Below are 18108 nucleotides of genomic sequence, written 5' to 3' on the forward strand. Positions count from 1 at the left end.
AATCTTAAATAATTGAAGAATATTTTACAGTTTAATTTTGTTTTCTACGTTGTTGTCTGTAATAAAACTACTTCCATTAGTTTAAATAACAACATGTTTAAGCTCAGTCTGTTGAAGGGGTAGTCTGTTGATTAACAAATAAACCAAAACCTGATAAAAGGAGGAGGGGCGGGGCTGTTTCCTACTCAGTCTGGAGGCGGGGCTAAAACTTCCAACCACTGATGTCCAGTCTGTACAAGTCCACGAAGTGAGGACCCGTGACCACACCCCTCTCCTCAGCATATTGGTCAGCAGTCACAGGTTGGAGGAGAGCCTGGACCGCCTGGGGGCGGGGCCTGTCTCTGCCAGGCTTCCAGCAGTGTCCTTCTGGGGCTGTCCTGATTGTTCGAGTCTTATGGGAACCATTCCTGCCCCTGCCTCCACACCTGCCCCTGCCCTCACCCCGGCCTCCACACCTGCCCTCACCCCAGCCTCCACACCTGCCCCTGCCCTCACCCCAGCCTCCACACCTGCCCCTGCCCTCACCCCAGCCTCCACACCTGCTCCTGCCCTCACCCCAGCCTCCACACCTGCTCCTGCCCTCACCCCGGGCCACAGACCTGATAGAAAGCTAGGCAGGGGAGCCAGGGGCCCGGCCCCCAGAGACCCCTGGTGGGTCAGAGGGACCCTGGACTGGGCTGAGATGGGAGCAGGGAGGCCTCTTCTGTGTGTGGAAGCATGCGGCCGAGTTGGCTCAGGTGGGATGTGAGGGGGGCCGATGGAGGAGCAGGAAGCTTGTGTGGACCCGGGGGGGCTGGGGGCCGCAAGGGGGAACGTGTTGTGAGGGAGGGAGGGCTGGGAGGCGGAGAGAGCCCGCCCATCCTGACTCCGCTGGGAGGGGCTGCAGATGTGGCTCAGGGACAGCTGGGAGCCAAAGGGGGGCCCATGCTGGAGGTTCCACGCCGGGGTGACTAGGGGGCTAGGGCCAGGGGGGCCAGAGAGGGCATGGAGCGGGGGGGCCTGTTGGGGGCCGTGGGCCAGGGAGGACAGACTCTGCATCACCTGGAAACGCCTCACCACCCTGGGGGACTGGAGGGCCAACACCCCAGGCCCCCCCAGGGGGCCTGCCATGGGGGGGCAGAAGCTCATGGCCACAGCCTGCTGGAGCGTGCCCACCACGGAGCTGTGGATCTGGGAGCCGGGCTGGGAGGTGAAGGGGCTAGCGTGCGAGGGGGCAGGCAGGGTCATGGACATGGAGCGAGGTCGGGGGGGATCAACCTGTTGCACCATCTGGCGGTCGTACTTCACAATCTCCTGGATCATCTCGTTCTCTCGGGTGTTGAAGACGCCGGAGTGGAGGTCATGCTGGACCTTGTGGAGGAGGAGGGAGTTCTTCTTACCTGGGGAGAGAGGGGGAAGGGAGAGAGAGAGCGAGAGAAAGAGAGAGAGAGGGGGGGGGAGAGACAGAGAGGGGGGGGGGGAGAGAGAAGTAGAGGAGAGTATGGTTACTCGAGTACACTCTGTTCTCTGCATAATCATCAATCAATATTTATTTAGAGAAATAAGCAACTCAGTATTCAGCAGAAATTCTGCCAAAAAAAAATACACCCTCTTCTCCCTTCCTCCTCACCTCTCCTCTTTTCCCCTCCTCCCTTGACATGTCTGTCTAAGACTGACCCGTCAGGGAGGGGGGGGGGGGGGGTTGAAAGCCTTGTTTTTGTTGAGTCACCTTCACCTCTGAAGATATGAGATATGACGGAGACAGGGTGTCTGAGGCCTAAAAGTGTGTGTGTGAGTGAGTGAGTGAGTGAGTGTGTGTGTGTGTGTGAGTGAGTGTTGGGGTGGTACTAGACATTTGAAGCTGATGTAGGAACTGAATTTGTCTTTGTGGATCAAGGAAAGCAGCCAGGAAGACATGATTCTGTTTTAATAATATTCAGTTTGTTGGCTTTGATCTAGATGCCTCTTCCAGAGCTGAACAGACTCTGCTGTCATCAGGGGTCATTGGGGGTCAGATGGCTGAGCGGTTAGGCAGTTGGGCTATTAATCAGAAGGTTGCCGGTTCGATTCCCAGCTGTGCAAAATGACGTTGTGTCCTTGGGCAAGGCACTTCACCCTACTTGGCTCAGGGAGAATGTCCCTGTACTTACTGTAAGTCGCTCTGGATAAGAGCGTCTGCTAAATGTAATGTAAATCGTAAATTAGCTGCATTATCAGTCAAGTGTTAGCTGTGGTCCTCTCACTAATGGCAAGGCTAATTGAATGGTGGCTAGGCTAACAGACAGGGGGCTAGACATTTAGCATGGTGGCTAGGCTAACAGACAGGGGGCTAGGCTATTAGCATGGTGGCTAGGCTAGCAGACAGGTAACTAGGGTTGGAATCTAGCTGCTATGGCAACAGCTGGCAGGTGGCGGATGGAGGCTTCTGTAAACATGTGATGCATCACAAGACCAGGACTCTGACATCAGCGCCAAACTAATTCTGGAGGAGAGAAGAAGCTGGTTAACACTTATGGTGTTTAAATAGCTGACTGTTGTAGAGGAGGGGAGGTGAGGAGGAGAGGAGAGCAGGAGGAGGAGAGGAGGAAGAGGGGAGGGGAGAGCAGGAGGATGAGAGGAGGAGGAGGGGAGAGGAGAGAGCAGGAGGAGGAGAGGAGGAGGAGTGGAGAGGAAAGCAGGAAGAAGAGAGGAGGAGGAGGGGAGAGGAGAGGGGAGAGGGCCAGAGCTTACCGATGCGGTCCAGTCTGTCGATGGCGACCGTCTCGAAAGCTCGCCTCATCATGGGGTACTCCTCTAGAACCTCGTTGAAGTTGTCCACAGACAGCGAGTACAGACGGCAGTAGGTGTCTGCCTTCACACTGGCCGTCCTACGACCCCGCGTCAGCAGACAGATCTCTGGAGGCAGACAGACAGACAGACAGACAGACAGACAGACAGACAGACAGACAGACAGACAGACAGACAGACAGGCAGACAAACAGACAAACAGACAAACAGGCAGACAGACAGGCAGACAGACAGACAGACAGACAGACAGACAGACAGACAGGCAGGCAGGCAGGCAGGCAGGCAGGCAGGCAGGCAGACAGGCAGACAGGCAGGCAGACAGGTCGACAGTAGTTATCCTCCAGACAGAGACAAAGCAAGAGACAGCATCATTAAGACATTGCCATGGTGACACAGGTCACCGGTTAGTCTGCTGCTTGTTATTGTGCCAGCCTGCAGCTGCCTGGGGTAATGACATCACATCCTGCTTGAGAGTTCCAGAGCTGGAGAGTGACAGTTTGACAGCTCAGTTAGGAGACAGGCCACTTCCCTCTATTCAGGTGTGACTTCTCTCCTCTTCTGACCATCACTTCCATCGGTCGAGATACTGCTGTTGCCTTGACAACCATATGCTCTTTTACTCCGTCTGAGAAGATTTTCCTTTTTGACTCTAATCACAAATCAAAACTTAAACATATACATGAGGTCCCCCCTCCCTCTCTCCCTCTCTCCCTCTCTCCCTCCCTCCCTCCCGTCCTTTAACCCCCCCAGCCTCTTCTGTCCTCTAACCCCCCAGCCTCTCCTGCCCTCTAACCCCAGCCTCTCCTAATCTACTCTGATCTTGATTCGCAGAGGATTAATTTGCTTTATCCTGTCCTTCCCTCCTTCCCCCCTTCCTTCCTTCCTTCCTTTCCTTCCATCACTCCTTCTACAGACCCCATCCATCTCTTTGTCATCATTGTTACAGGCTGAGACACACACACAGACACACAGACACACACACACACACAGACCTCTGGCCTCTGTTGTGACAGACACCCTCCAGACTCCAGGAGCCCCTCACAGGGTTAACCCTAGCCCTAACAGATCTATGTTAAGAGGAGAGGGAGGGGAGAGGAAAGAGAGAAGAGGAGAGGAAGAGAGGACACCTCCTCACCTCCGAAGTATGACCCGTCCATCAGCTTCATCCCTGTGGTTGCCTTGGTGATGACGCTGACCACGCCGTGCTGGATGAAGTACATCTTCCTGCCCACTGTGCCCTCCCGCACGATGAAGTCACCTGGCTGGAACACCTCGAAGCGCAGCTGGGTCAACATGGCCGTCACAAAGTTGGGATCAGCATTGGCAAACAGAGGCATGGACGCCACCAGCTTACGACAGTTGAAGTTGACAATTTCCTGGAGGAGAGAGGAAGACGTGAGGAAGATAAAGAAAAGGCTCAAGACGCACTTGTTCCGGCAGTACAACGGCACTTAGGAATGTTTGTCTGGACCTGAAGTTTCCTCCAGGATCACAATGACTCTAAATGAGAGCCTTGATGCTCTTGTTGGTTAGTTGAAACTGACTTAAAACTATTGTACTTGCTGTGTAATATATTTTTGCTGCTTGATTTTTTCCGCAGGTACAACCTTGCACTTTTTCGAAGTTCATGTTGTTTAATTGTATCTTGTTCAACTACATCAGAGGTCGCCAACCTGTCGATCGCGATCGACGTGTCGATCTCGGAGACTTTCCCTGTCGATCTCCAAAATAATTTCAGAAATACTGATCTCCGACTAATTCATGAACGCGGAGGATTCTTAAACTGAACGCGCGTTCTCTTGTACCTGGATTTGCATATTGGCCTGTGCGTGTTGCAAAGCAATTCACCGACAGAATAAATGGGCGTTTTTTCCCGAAGACGACCTTTGAGAGACCTGCTATCCCAGGATACCTGTGGGCGTGGTTGCCGTTGGTTTGTTTATTTACCCGGCCGTGTTGTCCACATAGTGTTAGCAAGCATGGCAGAGGCACCACGAAAGAGGGCGAAAAACTACAGTTTCCATCATGAATGGGAGGAGGAATTCATCTTTACCTTGGTAAAAGACAAGAGTGTGTGTATGTTGTGCCACCAGCCACAGGCACTGTCTAAGCGAGGGAATTTGGAGCGGCACCACAACACTAACCATCCGAAATTCAAAGACTGCTATCCACCAAAGAGCGCAATCCGCGCCAAAAAAGTTCAGGAGCTGAAAGTGGAGTTGAAGGCTCAACAGTCGCTTTTCTCACAACCTACGTCTCAAAGTAAGGCTGCAACTGAGGCGTCATTTCGTATTAGCCACATTTTGGCTAAACACAAGAGACCTTTTACAGATGGGGATTTGTTTAAGGAACTATTGACCGTCACCGCAGAGACTGTTTGCAGCACCTTCAAAAACAAAGAGGACATAAAAGCTGCATTCCGTGCTGTGCCTCTTGGTCCTACAACAGTGACACGAAGGATCGAGTTACTGTCGGATAACGTTGGTCAACAGGTGTTGGAGGACTTGTCACTCTGTGAATATTTTTCACTGCAGTTTGATGAATCGCTGGATGTAATGGACACGGCTCAGCTTGTTGTATTTGTCAGAATGGCTTTCCAGGACTTTACAACAAAGGAGGACTTCCTCACTCTTCTCCAATTAAAAGAGAGAACGAGAGGTGAGGATATTTACAACGTTTTTAAAAGCTATGTCCGTGAAAAGAACATCCCCATTCAGAAACTGGTGGCAATCACTACCGATGGGGCACCGGCAATGTGCGGTGTGCACGCTGGTTTTATAGCACTGTGCCGTAATGATCCGGATTTCCCCGACTTCATGAAGTATCACTGTGTGATTCATCAGCAAGCCTTGGCTGGGAAAGTTGTGGACTTTTCTCATGTCATGTCACTGGTGGTCAAAGTGGTAAACGATTCGAGCAAAAGCGCTTCAGCATCGCTTATTCAAGGCGTTATTGGATGAGCTCGATTCGGCGTATGGAGACCTGCTTCTGCATGCTGATGTCAGGTGGTTGAGTCGCGGAAAAGTGCTGCAGCGATTTGTTGACTTGCTGCCTGAGATTAAGACGTTTCTGTCGAAAAGGAACGAGGAGCACGAGGAACTTTCAACGGATGCGTGGCTACTGGACCTGGGGTTTCTGACGGACCTAACCGGAAAACTGAACTCGCTCAACCACGAACTCCAGGGAAAAGACCGGCACCTCCTCCACATGATCAGCGCAGTGAATGCGTTCAAGGCCAAACTCTGTGTCTGGACCACGAATCTGAGGAAAGGGACGCTGACACACTTTACAAACCTGGAAAAAATGTCACAGTCCATCAAAGACTCTTCTGACTTTCACCCTGAGCAGTACTGTGTGCACCTGGACAAACTGGCAGCGGAGTTCAGTCGACGTTTTGGTGAGTTAGAAATCATGAAGGATATTGCTGCATTTCTTTCAAACCCATTCCTGCCTATTAATACAGAGGAGGTTGCAGACCAATTCGAGAAAGCATTTGCTTTGCCAAGTGGAGTGGACATGGAGATGCTTGATTTGCAAAATGACATTGAGCTGAAAGCCAGGTCAAGGGACAGTGACTTTTGGGGACTTGTCAGCCGAGAGAAGTTTCCTCTCCTCAGTGCATGTGCACTAAAAGTGAGTGCCTACTTTGGATCGACCTACCTCTGTGAAATGGCATTTTCACAGATGAAAATCACCAAATCCAAGTACAGGAGCCGGCTTACTGACAGACACCTCACAGACTGCCTCAGACTGGCTGTCTCTGCTTATGAGCCAAACTACAAGGCACTCACAGACAGTGTTCAGTCACAGCCATCACACTGACTTGTCACATGAGAAATTTGTCAGTGTTGTGTTGTAACTTCAGTTTATAAATAAAACCGTTCATATCCAGCCTGCTCATTGCAAAAGTGTTTTTTCTTGTTCATATTGTTCACAAAGTGTTTGATTTCATTCAATTACAATAAGGCCAAATATAAAGTTAAGTTGTAAGTTCAGTCTGGAGTCTGTTCTGTCTCTCAACGCCTCAATAGGTAGATCTTCGGGTCACCAAGGCAAAGGTCGGTGATCTTTGGCCTAAAAAGGTTGGTGACCACTGAACTACATGCTCTTATGGTTCTTCCCTTTGGGACTTATTTCGTTTTCACAATGTATGCTTCATGTTTTGTTTACCCGCAATATTTGGGGCTATCTCGTTGTTATGATCAGTGGCCTATGCACTTTTGGAAAGCTCTCTTTTGGAAGTTGCTTTGGATAAAAGCGTCTGCTAAATGCGTAAATGTAAGATTATAGGAAATATGATGAACACTGAGTGTAACCTTTTAGTAAAGTGTTGCTGGAAATACAACCACTGTTTAGTTTGACTGATTTGAGGGTGTATTTGGTTACGTTCCCTAGAGGAGACAGTAGGCTTTGTGGGCAGCTTGCAGGGGTGGTGTCAACTTGGGGAGGTGTGTTTGTTTGGTGCTACCTGACGTAGTGGCTCGTTCAGCTCCTCCAGGATGCTCTCCTCATCAAACATCTTTCCCTGGTAGCGATGCTCATAATAGTCATGGATCCTCTGGCGGAAGTCTGCCGGCAGCTTGTGGAAAGACATGTACTGCTCTACCTGTTTATACTGGAGAGAGAGAGACATGTACTGTTCTACCTGTTTAAACTGGAGAGAGAGACATGTACTGTTCTACCTGTTTATACTGGAGAAAGAGACATGTACTGTTCTACCTGTTTATACTGGAGAGAGAGAGACATGTACTGTTCTACCTGTTTATACTGGAGAGAGAGACATGTACTGTTCTACCTGTTTATACTGGAGAAAGAGACATGTACTGTTCTACCTGTTTATACTGGAGAGAGAGAGACATGTACTGTTCTACCTGTTTATACTGGAGAGAGAGAGAGACATGTACTGTTCTACCTGTTTATACTGGAGAGAGAGACATGTACTGTTCTACCTGTTTATACTGGAGAGAGAGACATGTACTGTTCTACCTGTTTATACTGGAGAGAGAGAGACATGTACTGCTCTACCTGTTTATACTGGAGAGAGAGAACATGTACTGCTCTACCTGTTTATACTGGAGAGAGAGACATGTACTCTTCTACCTGTTTATACTGGAGAGAGAGAGACATGTACTGCTCTACCTGTTTATACTGGAGAGAGAGACATGTACTGTTCTACCTGTTTATACTGGAGAGAGAGAGAGAGACATGTACTGTTCTACCTGTTTATACTGGAGAGAGAGAGAGACATGTACTGTTCTACCTGTTTATACTGGAGAGAGAGAGAGACATGTACTGTTCTACCTGTTTATACTGGAGAGAGAGAGAGAGACATGTACTGTTCTACCTGTTTATACTGGAGAGAGAGAGAGACATGTACTGTTCTACCTGTTTATACTGGAGAGAGAGAGAGAGACATGTACTGTTCTACCTGTTTATACTGGAGAGAGAGAGAGAGACATGTACTGTTCTACCTGTTTATACTGGAGAGAGAGAGACATGTACTGTTGTCCCTGTTTATACTGGAGAGAGAGAGACAAGTACTGCTCTATCTGTTTATACTGGAGAGAGAGAGACATGAACTGCTCTACCTGTTTATACTGGAGAGAGAGACATGTACTGTTCTACCTGTTTATACTGGAGAGAAAGAGACATGTACTGTTCTACCTGTTTATACTGGAGAGAGAGACATGTACTGCTCTACCTGTTTATACTGGAGAGAGAGAGAGACATGTACTGTTCTACCTGTTTATACTGGAGAGAGAGAGAGAGAGAGACATGTACTGTTCTACCTGTTTATACTGGAGAGAGAGAGAGAGACATGTACTGTTCTACCTGTTTATACTGGAGAGAAAGAGAGAGACATGTACTGTTCTACCTGTTAATACTGGAGAGAGAGAGAGAGAGACATATACTGTTCTACCTGTTTATACTGGAGAGAGAGAGAGACATGTACTGTTCTACCTGTTTATTCTGGAGAGAGAGAGAGAGAGACATGTACTGTTCTACCTGTTTATACTGGAGAGAGAGACATGTACTGCTCTACCTGTTTATACTGGAGAGAGAGAGAGAGAGAGAGACATGTACTGTTCTACCTGTTTATACTGGAGAGAGAGAGACATGTACTGTTCTACCTGTTTATACTGGAGAGAGAGAGAGAGACATGTACTGATCTACCTGTTTATACTGGAGAGAGAGAGAGAGACATATACTGTTCTACCTGTTTATACTGGAGAGAGAGAGAGACATGTACTGTTCTACCTGTTTATACTGGAGAGAGAGAGAGACATGTACTGTTCTACCTGTTTATTCTGGAGAGAGAGAGAGACATGTACTGTTCTACCTGTTTATACTGGAGAGAGAGAGAGACATGTACTGTTCTACCTGTTTATACTGGAGAGAGAGACATGTACTGTTCTACCTGTTAATACTGGAGAGAGAGAGAGAGACATGTACTGTTCTACCTGTTTATACTGGATAGAGAGAGACATGTACTGTTGTCCCTGTTTATACTGGTGAGAGAGAGACAAGTACTGCTCTATCTGTTTATACTGGAGAGAGAGACATGAACTGCTCTACCTGTTTATACTGGAGAGAGAGACATGTACTGTTCTACCTGTTTATACTGGAGAGAAAGAGACATGTACTGTTCTACCTGTTTATACTGGAGAAAGAGACATGTACTGCTCTACCTGTTTATACTGGAGAGAGAGAGAGACATGTCCTGTTCTACCTGTTTATACTGGAGAGAGAGAGAGAGAGAGAGACATGTACTGTTCTACCTGTTTATACTGGAGAGAGAGAGAGAGACATGTACTGTTCTACCTGTTTATACTGGAGAGAAAGAGAGAGACATGTACTGTTCTACCTGTTTATACTGGAGAGAGAGAGAGAGACATATACTGTTCTACCTGTTTATACTGGAGAGAGAGAGAGAGACATGTACTGCTCTACCTGTTTATACTGGAGAGAGAGAGACATTAACTGCTCTACCTGTTTATACTGGAGAGAGAGACATGTACTGTTCTACCTGTTTATGCTGGAGAGAGGAGAGGAGAGAGGATCCAGTCCAGCCCTCCACACACACACACATACACACACACGTGGCGGCTGCTGGTCTTTCAAATGGGGGAAGCTCATTTTCGGCCGACATCATTGACATTTTCCATGTATTTTGCTAGTTCACTGGCTAGTTCACCCCTTCGACACTAGCCTATGAAGGAACGATCTAACGAAACAATATTAACTATATTAAACTTGAAGGGAATGTGGGAATTAAGTTAAACTGAAACAACTAGGCCTAATGTGGTGTATAATTGTATGCAATGTATGGTAAAACTTGGCTTGCAATTTCGCCAAGAAAATACAAAGCAACAGGTGGTCGCAGCTTGTCTTGCAACGAGTTGCAAAATCTGCGATGGGACTGCGCTTGAATAGTGACTTTTTATAGTACAAAATCACTTTCGGTGACTTTTTATAGTACAAAATCACTGTGAATCAAAAGTAATTGCAGTCTTTCGACAGAACCTCCAATCTGAGCGTCAAGTCTAACTGAGGCTAACGTCAAAACAGTGTAACGGGGACGCAGTCTCACTCAGATTGACAGTTTAAACAAGCGTGAAGACATGGTTGACGCTCGACTATGCGGTCTGTACCGGGCGACATTCTCACTCAAATTTCAAGACTTTCGTGACCCAAATCAAAATTTTGATGCGGCAGATCAATGGGGAATCGCTTTCTCTCTTAAAGGCTGTCCTCCTTGACTTTTTTGCTCTTTTTAAATCTAACTATTTGTATGATCCGTGTGGTCCCTTAGCCGTTATAAATGCTATCCTTTTCCGGTTTTCTGCCACCACTTTGCGCACGCATCCCGAATGTTTACAAACAAAAAATTGGTCTATAGCTTTGAAATGAGATTTGCTATAGATTTAACTGTCTCTCCTCTCGTGTGTTTAGATTAACTCAATCCCAGTTACGTTCTGTGACAGATGGTTCCTATCAGCTCCACTCTCAAGTACAGAAAGCCTTTTATCAGGGACAGTAATGAAGGTCACACATGCATCCTGCCACACACCACCTCCCATCATCCAGAGAGACAGACAGCACTGGTTACAACTTATCACGGGTCTAACATCCTCTGACCTTACACACACACACACACACAAAGAGGGTATTGAAAGATAGATCATTCTACCTAATTAACTTCATCATAAAATTCCCTCAAAACAACATCCTATCCCTTTGTTTTGCTCATAAGCCTATTTTGATCAGAATTTAATTCACTTCTGATTAATTAGAATTAGAAATGGTGTCTGGAACCAACTGCTTTGATAACATAGCAGACTGTCTCTCCCTCCCTCACACACACATACCATACAAATACTTTGACGAACACAGCTATACACACACACTGTTAAAAACATACACTCAATCACTGACACACACACTTTGTCACACACACACGCTTGGTTTGTCTGTGCCGGGAGTTTTTCTTTCACTGTGATAACATTGTTGCCAAGGTTACATAACAGTGATGACTGACTACTGTGTATCTTAGTTTCCAGGGCGACAGACTATGTTGCTGTTTTGGCAGGGGTGACACACTACTGACCACCTACAACTCTCTCTCTTTCCTATCTCCCTTCCTCTCCCTCCTCTGTCTCCCTTCCTCTGCCCCTCTCCACCCCTCCTCTCCCTCCTCTGTCTCCCTTCCTCTGCCCCTCTCCACCCCTCCTCTCCCTCCCCATCTCTCTTTCTCCCTCCCCCCTCTCTCAACATGTGTCACCTTGAGCCCTCCCAGGGACTGGCTGACCAATCAGAGAACAGCATAACCAATCAGAAAGCAGCTCCCTCCCCCTCAATGTCTTGGGCCTACCTTCTCCTGGTACTGTCGTCGCGAGGAGTCCAGTGATTGGATGAGGGCGGTGGCGTGTCCTATGAACATGGCGTAGCAGGTGGCGCCCACGATCATACTGAGCATGGTCAGCCAAATGTCTGAAGCGCTCTCAGGGGCCTGGCGACCGTAACCAATACACAGCATGTGACTCATGGCCTTGAAGAGAGCGAAGGAGTAGAGCTCACTCCACGAGTCATTCTGGAGAGGGGGGAGGGGAGGGGAGGGGAGGGGAGGGGAGGGGAGGGGAGGGGAGGGGAGGGGAGGGGAGGGGAGGGGAGGGGAGGGGAGGGGAGGGGAGGGGAGGGGAGGGGAGGGGAGGGGAGAGATTTAGACAGCCCCAGCCTCACCTCCCAGCCTCAGAGCAGAGATACAGCAGTCCAACACAGCAGCTCTGGGACCAAAATAAACACACACACTCACAGGGTGCTGCTTGATAGAGATGTCAGATATGACCCCTTAGTGACCCTGCATAGCACTGCTGGGGTCCTGGAGAAACACACCAGGACCACAGTCCTGCTGTCAACTCCCTCTCCTTCTCCCTACGAGCCACCAATTACGGGTCAAGATCCTAGAGTGTGTGTGTGTGTGTGTGAACTGTAAGGGGTTTCTATCCATGTCAGACACACATAATATGTAAAAACACTGAAGTGATACACACATACACAGGCAGCCAGGCAGGTAGACAAACAGACAGACAGAAAGGGATGTCTCCTGTGTCAGAATTCAGGTTGTGCTACAGGAGAAGAGCTTTGGATAAATGTAAGAAGCATGGTTATATAACAGATATAAGATCTGATCAGTGTCCTGCAGAGTACTATACAACACACACACACACGCTCCTGGGCATCAGAGCAGAGCGTCAGGTGTGTGTGTATCACGGAGATCATTTAACGCTGTGTCTCTCATTTGTGACCTTGATGGCAGATATTCACATCATGTCTCTCTCTGCCTGTGCAACTGTCTGGCTGCCTGCCTTGTCTGCCTGCTTGCCTGTTTGTCTGTTTTGAGGTTAAAGGGGAAGGTGTGTGTGTTAGAGTCAGGTGGCTGAGTGGTTAGGGAATCGGGCTAGTATCGGGCTACTATTACTATAGTAAGTATAGTAATCAGAAGGTTGCTGGTGTGTGTGTGTGTGTCGTACCACCATCTTGTTGAGGGACACCCAGCAGTTTGGGGGGAAGTCCTGCAGCATGGGAACCAGGAACTGCAGACAGCCATCCCAGTGACACAGCAGCAGCATCATACCAATCAGGTTGAAGATCCGCATCACTGCACTGGCCAAGTCATAGGTCATGTGGAAGATCTGGTGGAGAGGACATTTAGAGTTAGTGTGTGTAGGGTTCATGTGTGTCTTAGTCTGTGTTTGTGTGTAGAGGTAGTGTGTACACTGAGTGTGTGTTTGAGAGTGAGTGTGTGTTTGAGAGTGAGTGTGTGTTTGAGAGTGAGTGTGTGTTTGAGAGTGAGTGTGTGTTTGAGTTAGGATGTGGTGTTATGGTGATGGATGTGGTGTTATGGTGATGGATGTGGTGTTATGGTGATGGATGTGGTGTTATGGTGATGGATGTGGTGTTATGGTGATGGATGTGGTGTTATGGTGATGGATGTGGTGTTAGGGTGATGGATGTGGTGTTAGGGTGATGGATGTGGTGTTAGGGTGATGGATGTGGTGTTAGGGTGATGGATGTGGTGTTAGGGTGATGGATGTGGTGTTAGGGTGATGGATGTGGTGTTATGGTGATGGATGTGGTGTTATGGTGATGGATGTGGTGTTATGGTGATGGATGTGGTGTTATGGTGATGGATGTGGTGTTATGGTGATGGATGTGGTGTTATGGTGATGGATGTGGTGTTAGGGTGATGGATGTGGTGTTAGGGTGATGGATGTGGTGTTAGGGTGATGGATGTGGTGTTAGGGTGATGGATGTGGTGTTAGGGTGATGGATGTGGTGTTAGGGTGATGGATGTGGTGTTATGGTGATGGATGTGGTGTTATGGTGATGGATGTGGTGTTATGGTGATGGATGTGGTGTTATGGTGATGGATGTGGTGTTATGGTGATGGATGTGGTGTTATGGTGATGGATGTGGTGTTATGGTGATGGATGTGGTGTTATGGTGATGGATGTGGTGTTATGGTGATGGATGCGGTGTTATGGTGATGGATGTGGTGTTATGGTGATGGATGTGGTGTTATGGTGATGGATGTGGTCTGGTCTGGCCTGCATACATCACTGTCAGCTGGGGAACAGGTGATCTCTCCTTCAAGACCTGGACAGACACTCTGGAAATACCACTGACCACTACCAAGTCTGCCTGCTACCACTGACCACAACCAAGTCTGCCTGTCTGCCTGCCTGTCTGCCTAAAGAGTGGGCTCCTGCCTCCAGTGAGAGAGTGAAGGTGACAACAGCAGAAAAGTTTAGCTTCAACTTAGAGAGCGAGAGAGAAATAGAAAGTGACATGTTGATGATCTTGAAGAAAAGACAGGCTCATTCTCTGCCAGGTCCCACCTCTACACTACACACCTCCTAAAAACAGGAAAAAACACCTCTACTGTCCACTCTGGTCTAGCATAGAAAACATAAAACAATACCTTTGCATACCCTAAACTAGCCTGGCATGTGCTTAATGGCTAGTTAGCATGGTTGCGGTGTTAGCATTGTTAAGGTGTTATCATGGTTGAGGTGTTAGCAGGCCTTCCTCCCCCTATTGGTTGGTGTGAGTCACATGATCCGGCCTACCTCCTCCCATTGGTGGATGTAGCGTATGAGCCTGGAGAGACGCAGCAGGCGCAGCAGGCTGAGGATCTTGGTGAAGCGAACGATCCGGAGCGCCCGGGCCGTCTTGTACACCTCTGAGTCCAGCCCCTTCTCCACCATCAGGAAGATGTAGTCTACAGGGATGGATGACACAAAGTCCACCAGGAACCAGCTCCTCAGGTACCGCCGCTTGATCCTTCTCGGGTCCAGGATGATCTCCGTGTTGTCCTCGAACACGATGCCCGTGCGGAAGTTGAGCAGCAGGTCCATGAGGAAGAAAGTGTCGGAGACCACGTTGAAGATGATCCAGGGAGTGGTGGTCTCATCTTTGAAGAAGGTGATGCCAACGGGGATGATGATCAGGTTACCCACCATGAACATCAGCATGGTGAAGTCCCAGTAGAACCTTAGACAGGTCGGGGAGACAGGTCAGACAGACAGGTCAAAGAGACAGGTCGGGGAGACAGGTCAGACAGACAGGTCAGACAGACAGGTCAGAGAGACAGGTCAAGGAGACAGGTCAGAGAAACAGTTCAGAGAGACAGGTCAAGGAGACAAGTCAGGGAGACAGGTCAGAGAAACAGGTCAGAGAGACAGGTCGGGGAGACAGGTCAGACAGACAGGTCAGACAGACAAGTCAGAGAGACAGGTCAAGGAGACAGGTCAGAGAAACAGTTCAGAGAGACAGGTCAAGGAGACAAGTCAGGGAGACAGGTCAGAGAAACAGGTCAGAGAGACAGGTCAGAGAGACAGACAGGCAGACCAACACAAACAGAGGAGGGGGAATACATGGAATGTCATTTAGTATAAATCAGGATTCTGCTGTTGACGTTAATATCACGTGACACCAAGACGCTGGGGCGTCTGGAACTGTGCCCTGTCTCTCACAGCGCCATCTCGAAACATTTCCCCTCACCGGAGTCACGCCATTACAATATCACTCCGGCTATCAACTATATCCACTCACTTATGGCAAGGTCACGTGAAAGACTGGAGGGCGGGGAGTAACGTGAGTGGCTGATGAATTGATTCTAAATCCTGCACACGCGGACGAAGGACAACACAGAAACCAAAATAGCACGATCCCCTATGACCGCTACGGACAACAATGCTTTCAAAGTGTACAGTGGAATTTAATGCGCGAACATGTGCGCGCTAGTTTATCAATTTATGGAATACTATTCAAGCTGATGTTACAGATGCATAAATATACTAGAATGGCAGGCCGGTGGTCAAAATACATTTTACTAAAACTTCCTGGTGTTCCCGTATTAAATTCAGCAGACAGTGTAATATCAGTGAATCTATAGATGGCTCGGTGTCAACTCAAGCAAGGGGTGAGAACGGACCGGGCTGGGTCGGGATTCTATAGTCACATAGGCTTACATCTTAGAAACGCGATTCAATGACTGGCGTGGAGACGAGACGGACTTGATCATCAAGCCTGACCACGGTGTCCGGTTACATTTTATCCGCCAAGCGAGAGCTTCACAGATGTGGAAAGTTTGTGAATAGATTGATTGTGTGTCTTTGGAGGAAACTAGATGCTCTTAAAAAAAAGTAGTGCAGATCTGATGTCCTGAGCTGTCCGTGGTGCTGAAACATTTCGAAAGATTTCAGTCTTTCTCTACAGGTGGAAAGCTCAACTATCAATTGGGAAGTGATCCGGCACGCATAAAAACCCTCAAAAACGTCACGCGCGGTTTCATAACACAGCAACAAGTTACGTGGCGTTGAGCATTTAGCTATCAACCTCCCAACTCCAGCAGAAAACAATAAAAAGGGAAAACTAAATCATACAGGTAACTATAGTTGTAATTTTGAGAGGTTGTAAAGATTGTGATCATCACGACCCCAAATGAAGCGTTTCATCTTTCCAGGAGTTTGTGTTTAACGCTAGCTCCACAGTGGCGAAGATAGCTCGGGTCAGTCTGGTCACCACGCGGAAATCCATCAATCGTCATTTTACCATAACTAAACACTAAAATCATAATTAAACAATTACGTAAGGATCTTAGCTAAATTATAAACATTAATACATGACGTGGTTTTAGGTTTATTTTAAACTGTTTATAACTCAGTTTTAAAGTCTTATAGAACACATCTCTAAATTAAATGGTCAGTTTTATGACAAAATAAGGAGATATTGAATTTTTCAATAACTTCTGCCATCTAATATTGGTGGATTTCTACATGAAGTTGTATTGTTGTTTACGCGTGCCAAAATGTATACTACACTGCTCGAGCTGTACCTGAAGTCGCTGTATGGGTGAATGATCCAGTTTCCCGCCGATTTCATGCGCTCTTGTTCTTTTTCCACCGCTTTCTGGCTCCCGAACATGCGCAGGGAGAACTTGTTGACGCCGGGCTGCAGCATGGAGCTGAACTGCCGCTGCATGTAGGTCCGGTTGTCCCCCTGGCCCAAATCGTCCAGCACGGGACGCCCGTCCTCACCCTTGGAAAACGGAATAGAATTCCCGGACTGAGTCGGTTGGCTCTGGGTCGGTCCCAGTCCGGGAACAGGAGGCTGCGGTTTACAGCTGGGAGAGTTGGAGGAAAAAACTCTGGAGTCTGTTTTCTCCGTTGGCCCCGGGGTCTGGGGCAGCGACCCCACGGAGGCTACAGAACATTCCATGTCGGCGACGGTAGAGTCACATACAGCTGTCTCAACTGTCCGCTTCTCCTGGCTCGAGCTGACTGGAGCCTGGATCGTGGAAGGGCTCGGGTCTCTTCTGCAGTCTCCGTTTTTGTTGTAAATCATCCCGGTGCTTCCTTCACCTGTCAATCCGGTGGTGAAGTCGGTAACGGCTGCTTGTGTGACTGAGCGCACTCCGCCTTTGTAGCTCGAGCTGCCACGACCGGCAGCGTCTCCTTGGCATAGCAACGCAGCGGCAGCGCGTGTGGAAGTGAGAGGTGTGGACTGCTCGCTGTGCAGGAGCCGCAGATCGTTGTTGTTGGAGTTCTTGCGCGTGGCTGCGGCTGCTCCCCCTCCTGGCCTGTAGGTCTTCATCTTGAGATATACACCTTTACCGTCGCAACCGACCGAACCGACTCGTTGAAACGATCCGGCAGGAATTTTGATTCATCGTCTCCATCCTCGTGCATGGCAGAGGACTCCAGAAGCACTTTAGGACCAGGCAGCACCAGCGGCGTTGCCATGGCTGCAATCTGGCTGCTGCTTGCCGTTCATCACGCGGACACTGGGGTCCACCTCAACCGATCAAACGGCAGTGGTGGCCCACGCAGGGGGGAGGGGGATTATCAACAGAAATATTGGATGAAGATTTACAATCCAAAGCAAATGGATGTATTATTTATTTGATTCATTAGGCTGTCTATTTCATTAAGATATGGCAGGGGTTGGGCGGGGAGTGTGTGTGTGTGACTTTTGAAGGACAAACTAATCAGTGGCGGAGTGAGACACAGTAAAAAGCAACAGAATACTTGATCAATTATTTAAAAACAGCAATCAAGTTCACCCTGGTCACGACTATTTTGCTAAACGAGATTAATACATGACAGCATTATAAGTAGTGCCCCCCCCAGCCTGCAGGCTGAGTATAGTGGTGAAGGGAAGAGAAGGAGAAGCCACAATGACATTTCAACTAATTCCCTTTTACGCGCGGCTTGTTACGCACGGCTGAAGGCGGCCTCGTGAGCGTTTCTCCAAATAATTCTCAAGACACCAGAAAAC

At 48.4% G+C, this 18108-nt stretch overlaps 1 protein-coding gene across 1 annotated transcript; it reads right to left on the reverse strand.

The window, feature by feature from the left end:
* Window positions 1–202: 202 nt before the first annotated feature.
* Window positions 203–17539, reverse strand: hcn2b (hyperpolarization activated cyclic nucleotide-gated potassium channel 2b). The gene is made up of 9 exons (XM_047051117.1): window positions 16667–17539; window positions 14397–14820; window positions 12798–12959; window positions 11639–11857; window positions 7235–7381; window positions 3902–4142; window positions 2710–2874; window positions 527–1379; window positions 203–377 (listed from the first exon to the last, which is right to left on the reverse strand). The coding sequence occupies exons 1-9, from the start codon at window positions 17422–17424 to the stop codon at window positions 203–205; spliced, it is 3144 nt and encodes a 1047-aa protein (XP_046907073.1). The 5' UTR covers window positions 17425–17539.
* Window positions 17540–18108: the final 569 nt, after the last annotated feature.

The sequence above is a fragment of the Hypomesus transpacificus genome, unplaced genomic scaffold, assembly GCF_021917145.1.
Source record: "Hypomesus transpacificus isolate Combined female unplaced genomic scaffold, fHypTra1 scaffold_139, whole genome shotgun sequence".
Taxonomy (NCBI): domain Eukaryota; kingdom Metazoa; phylum Chordata; class Actinopteri; order Osmeriformes; family Osmeridae; genus Hypomesus; species Hypomesus transpacificus.

What these genes read in the sequence shown, in the direction of transcription:
- hcn2b (XM_047051117.1), bottom strand. Translation starts at nt 17,424, where the DNA reads ATGAAGACCTACAGGCCAGGAGGGGGAGCAGCCGCAGCCACGCGCAAG. An exon ending in CACCCATACAGCGACTTCAG is followed by an intron (nt 14,821 to 16,666) that starts GTACAGCTCGAG and finishes GACCTGTCTAAG; the next exon opens with GTTCTACTGGGACTTCACCA. An exon ending in TGTCCCTCAACAAGATGGTG is followed by an intron (nt 11,858 to 12,797) that starts GTACGACACACA and finishes CCCCCTCTCCAG; the next exon opens with AATGACTCGTGGAGTGAGCT.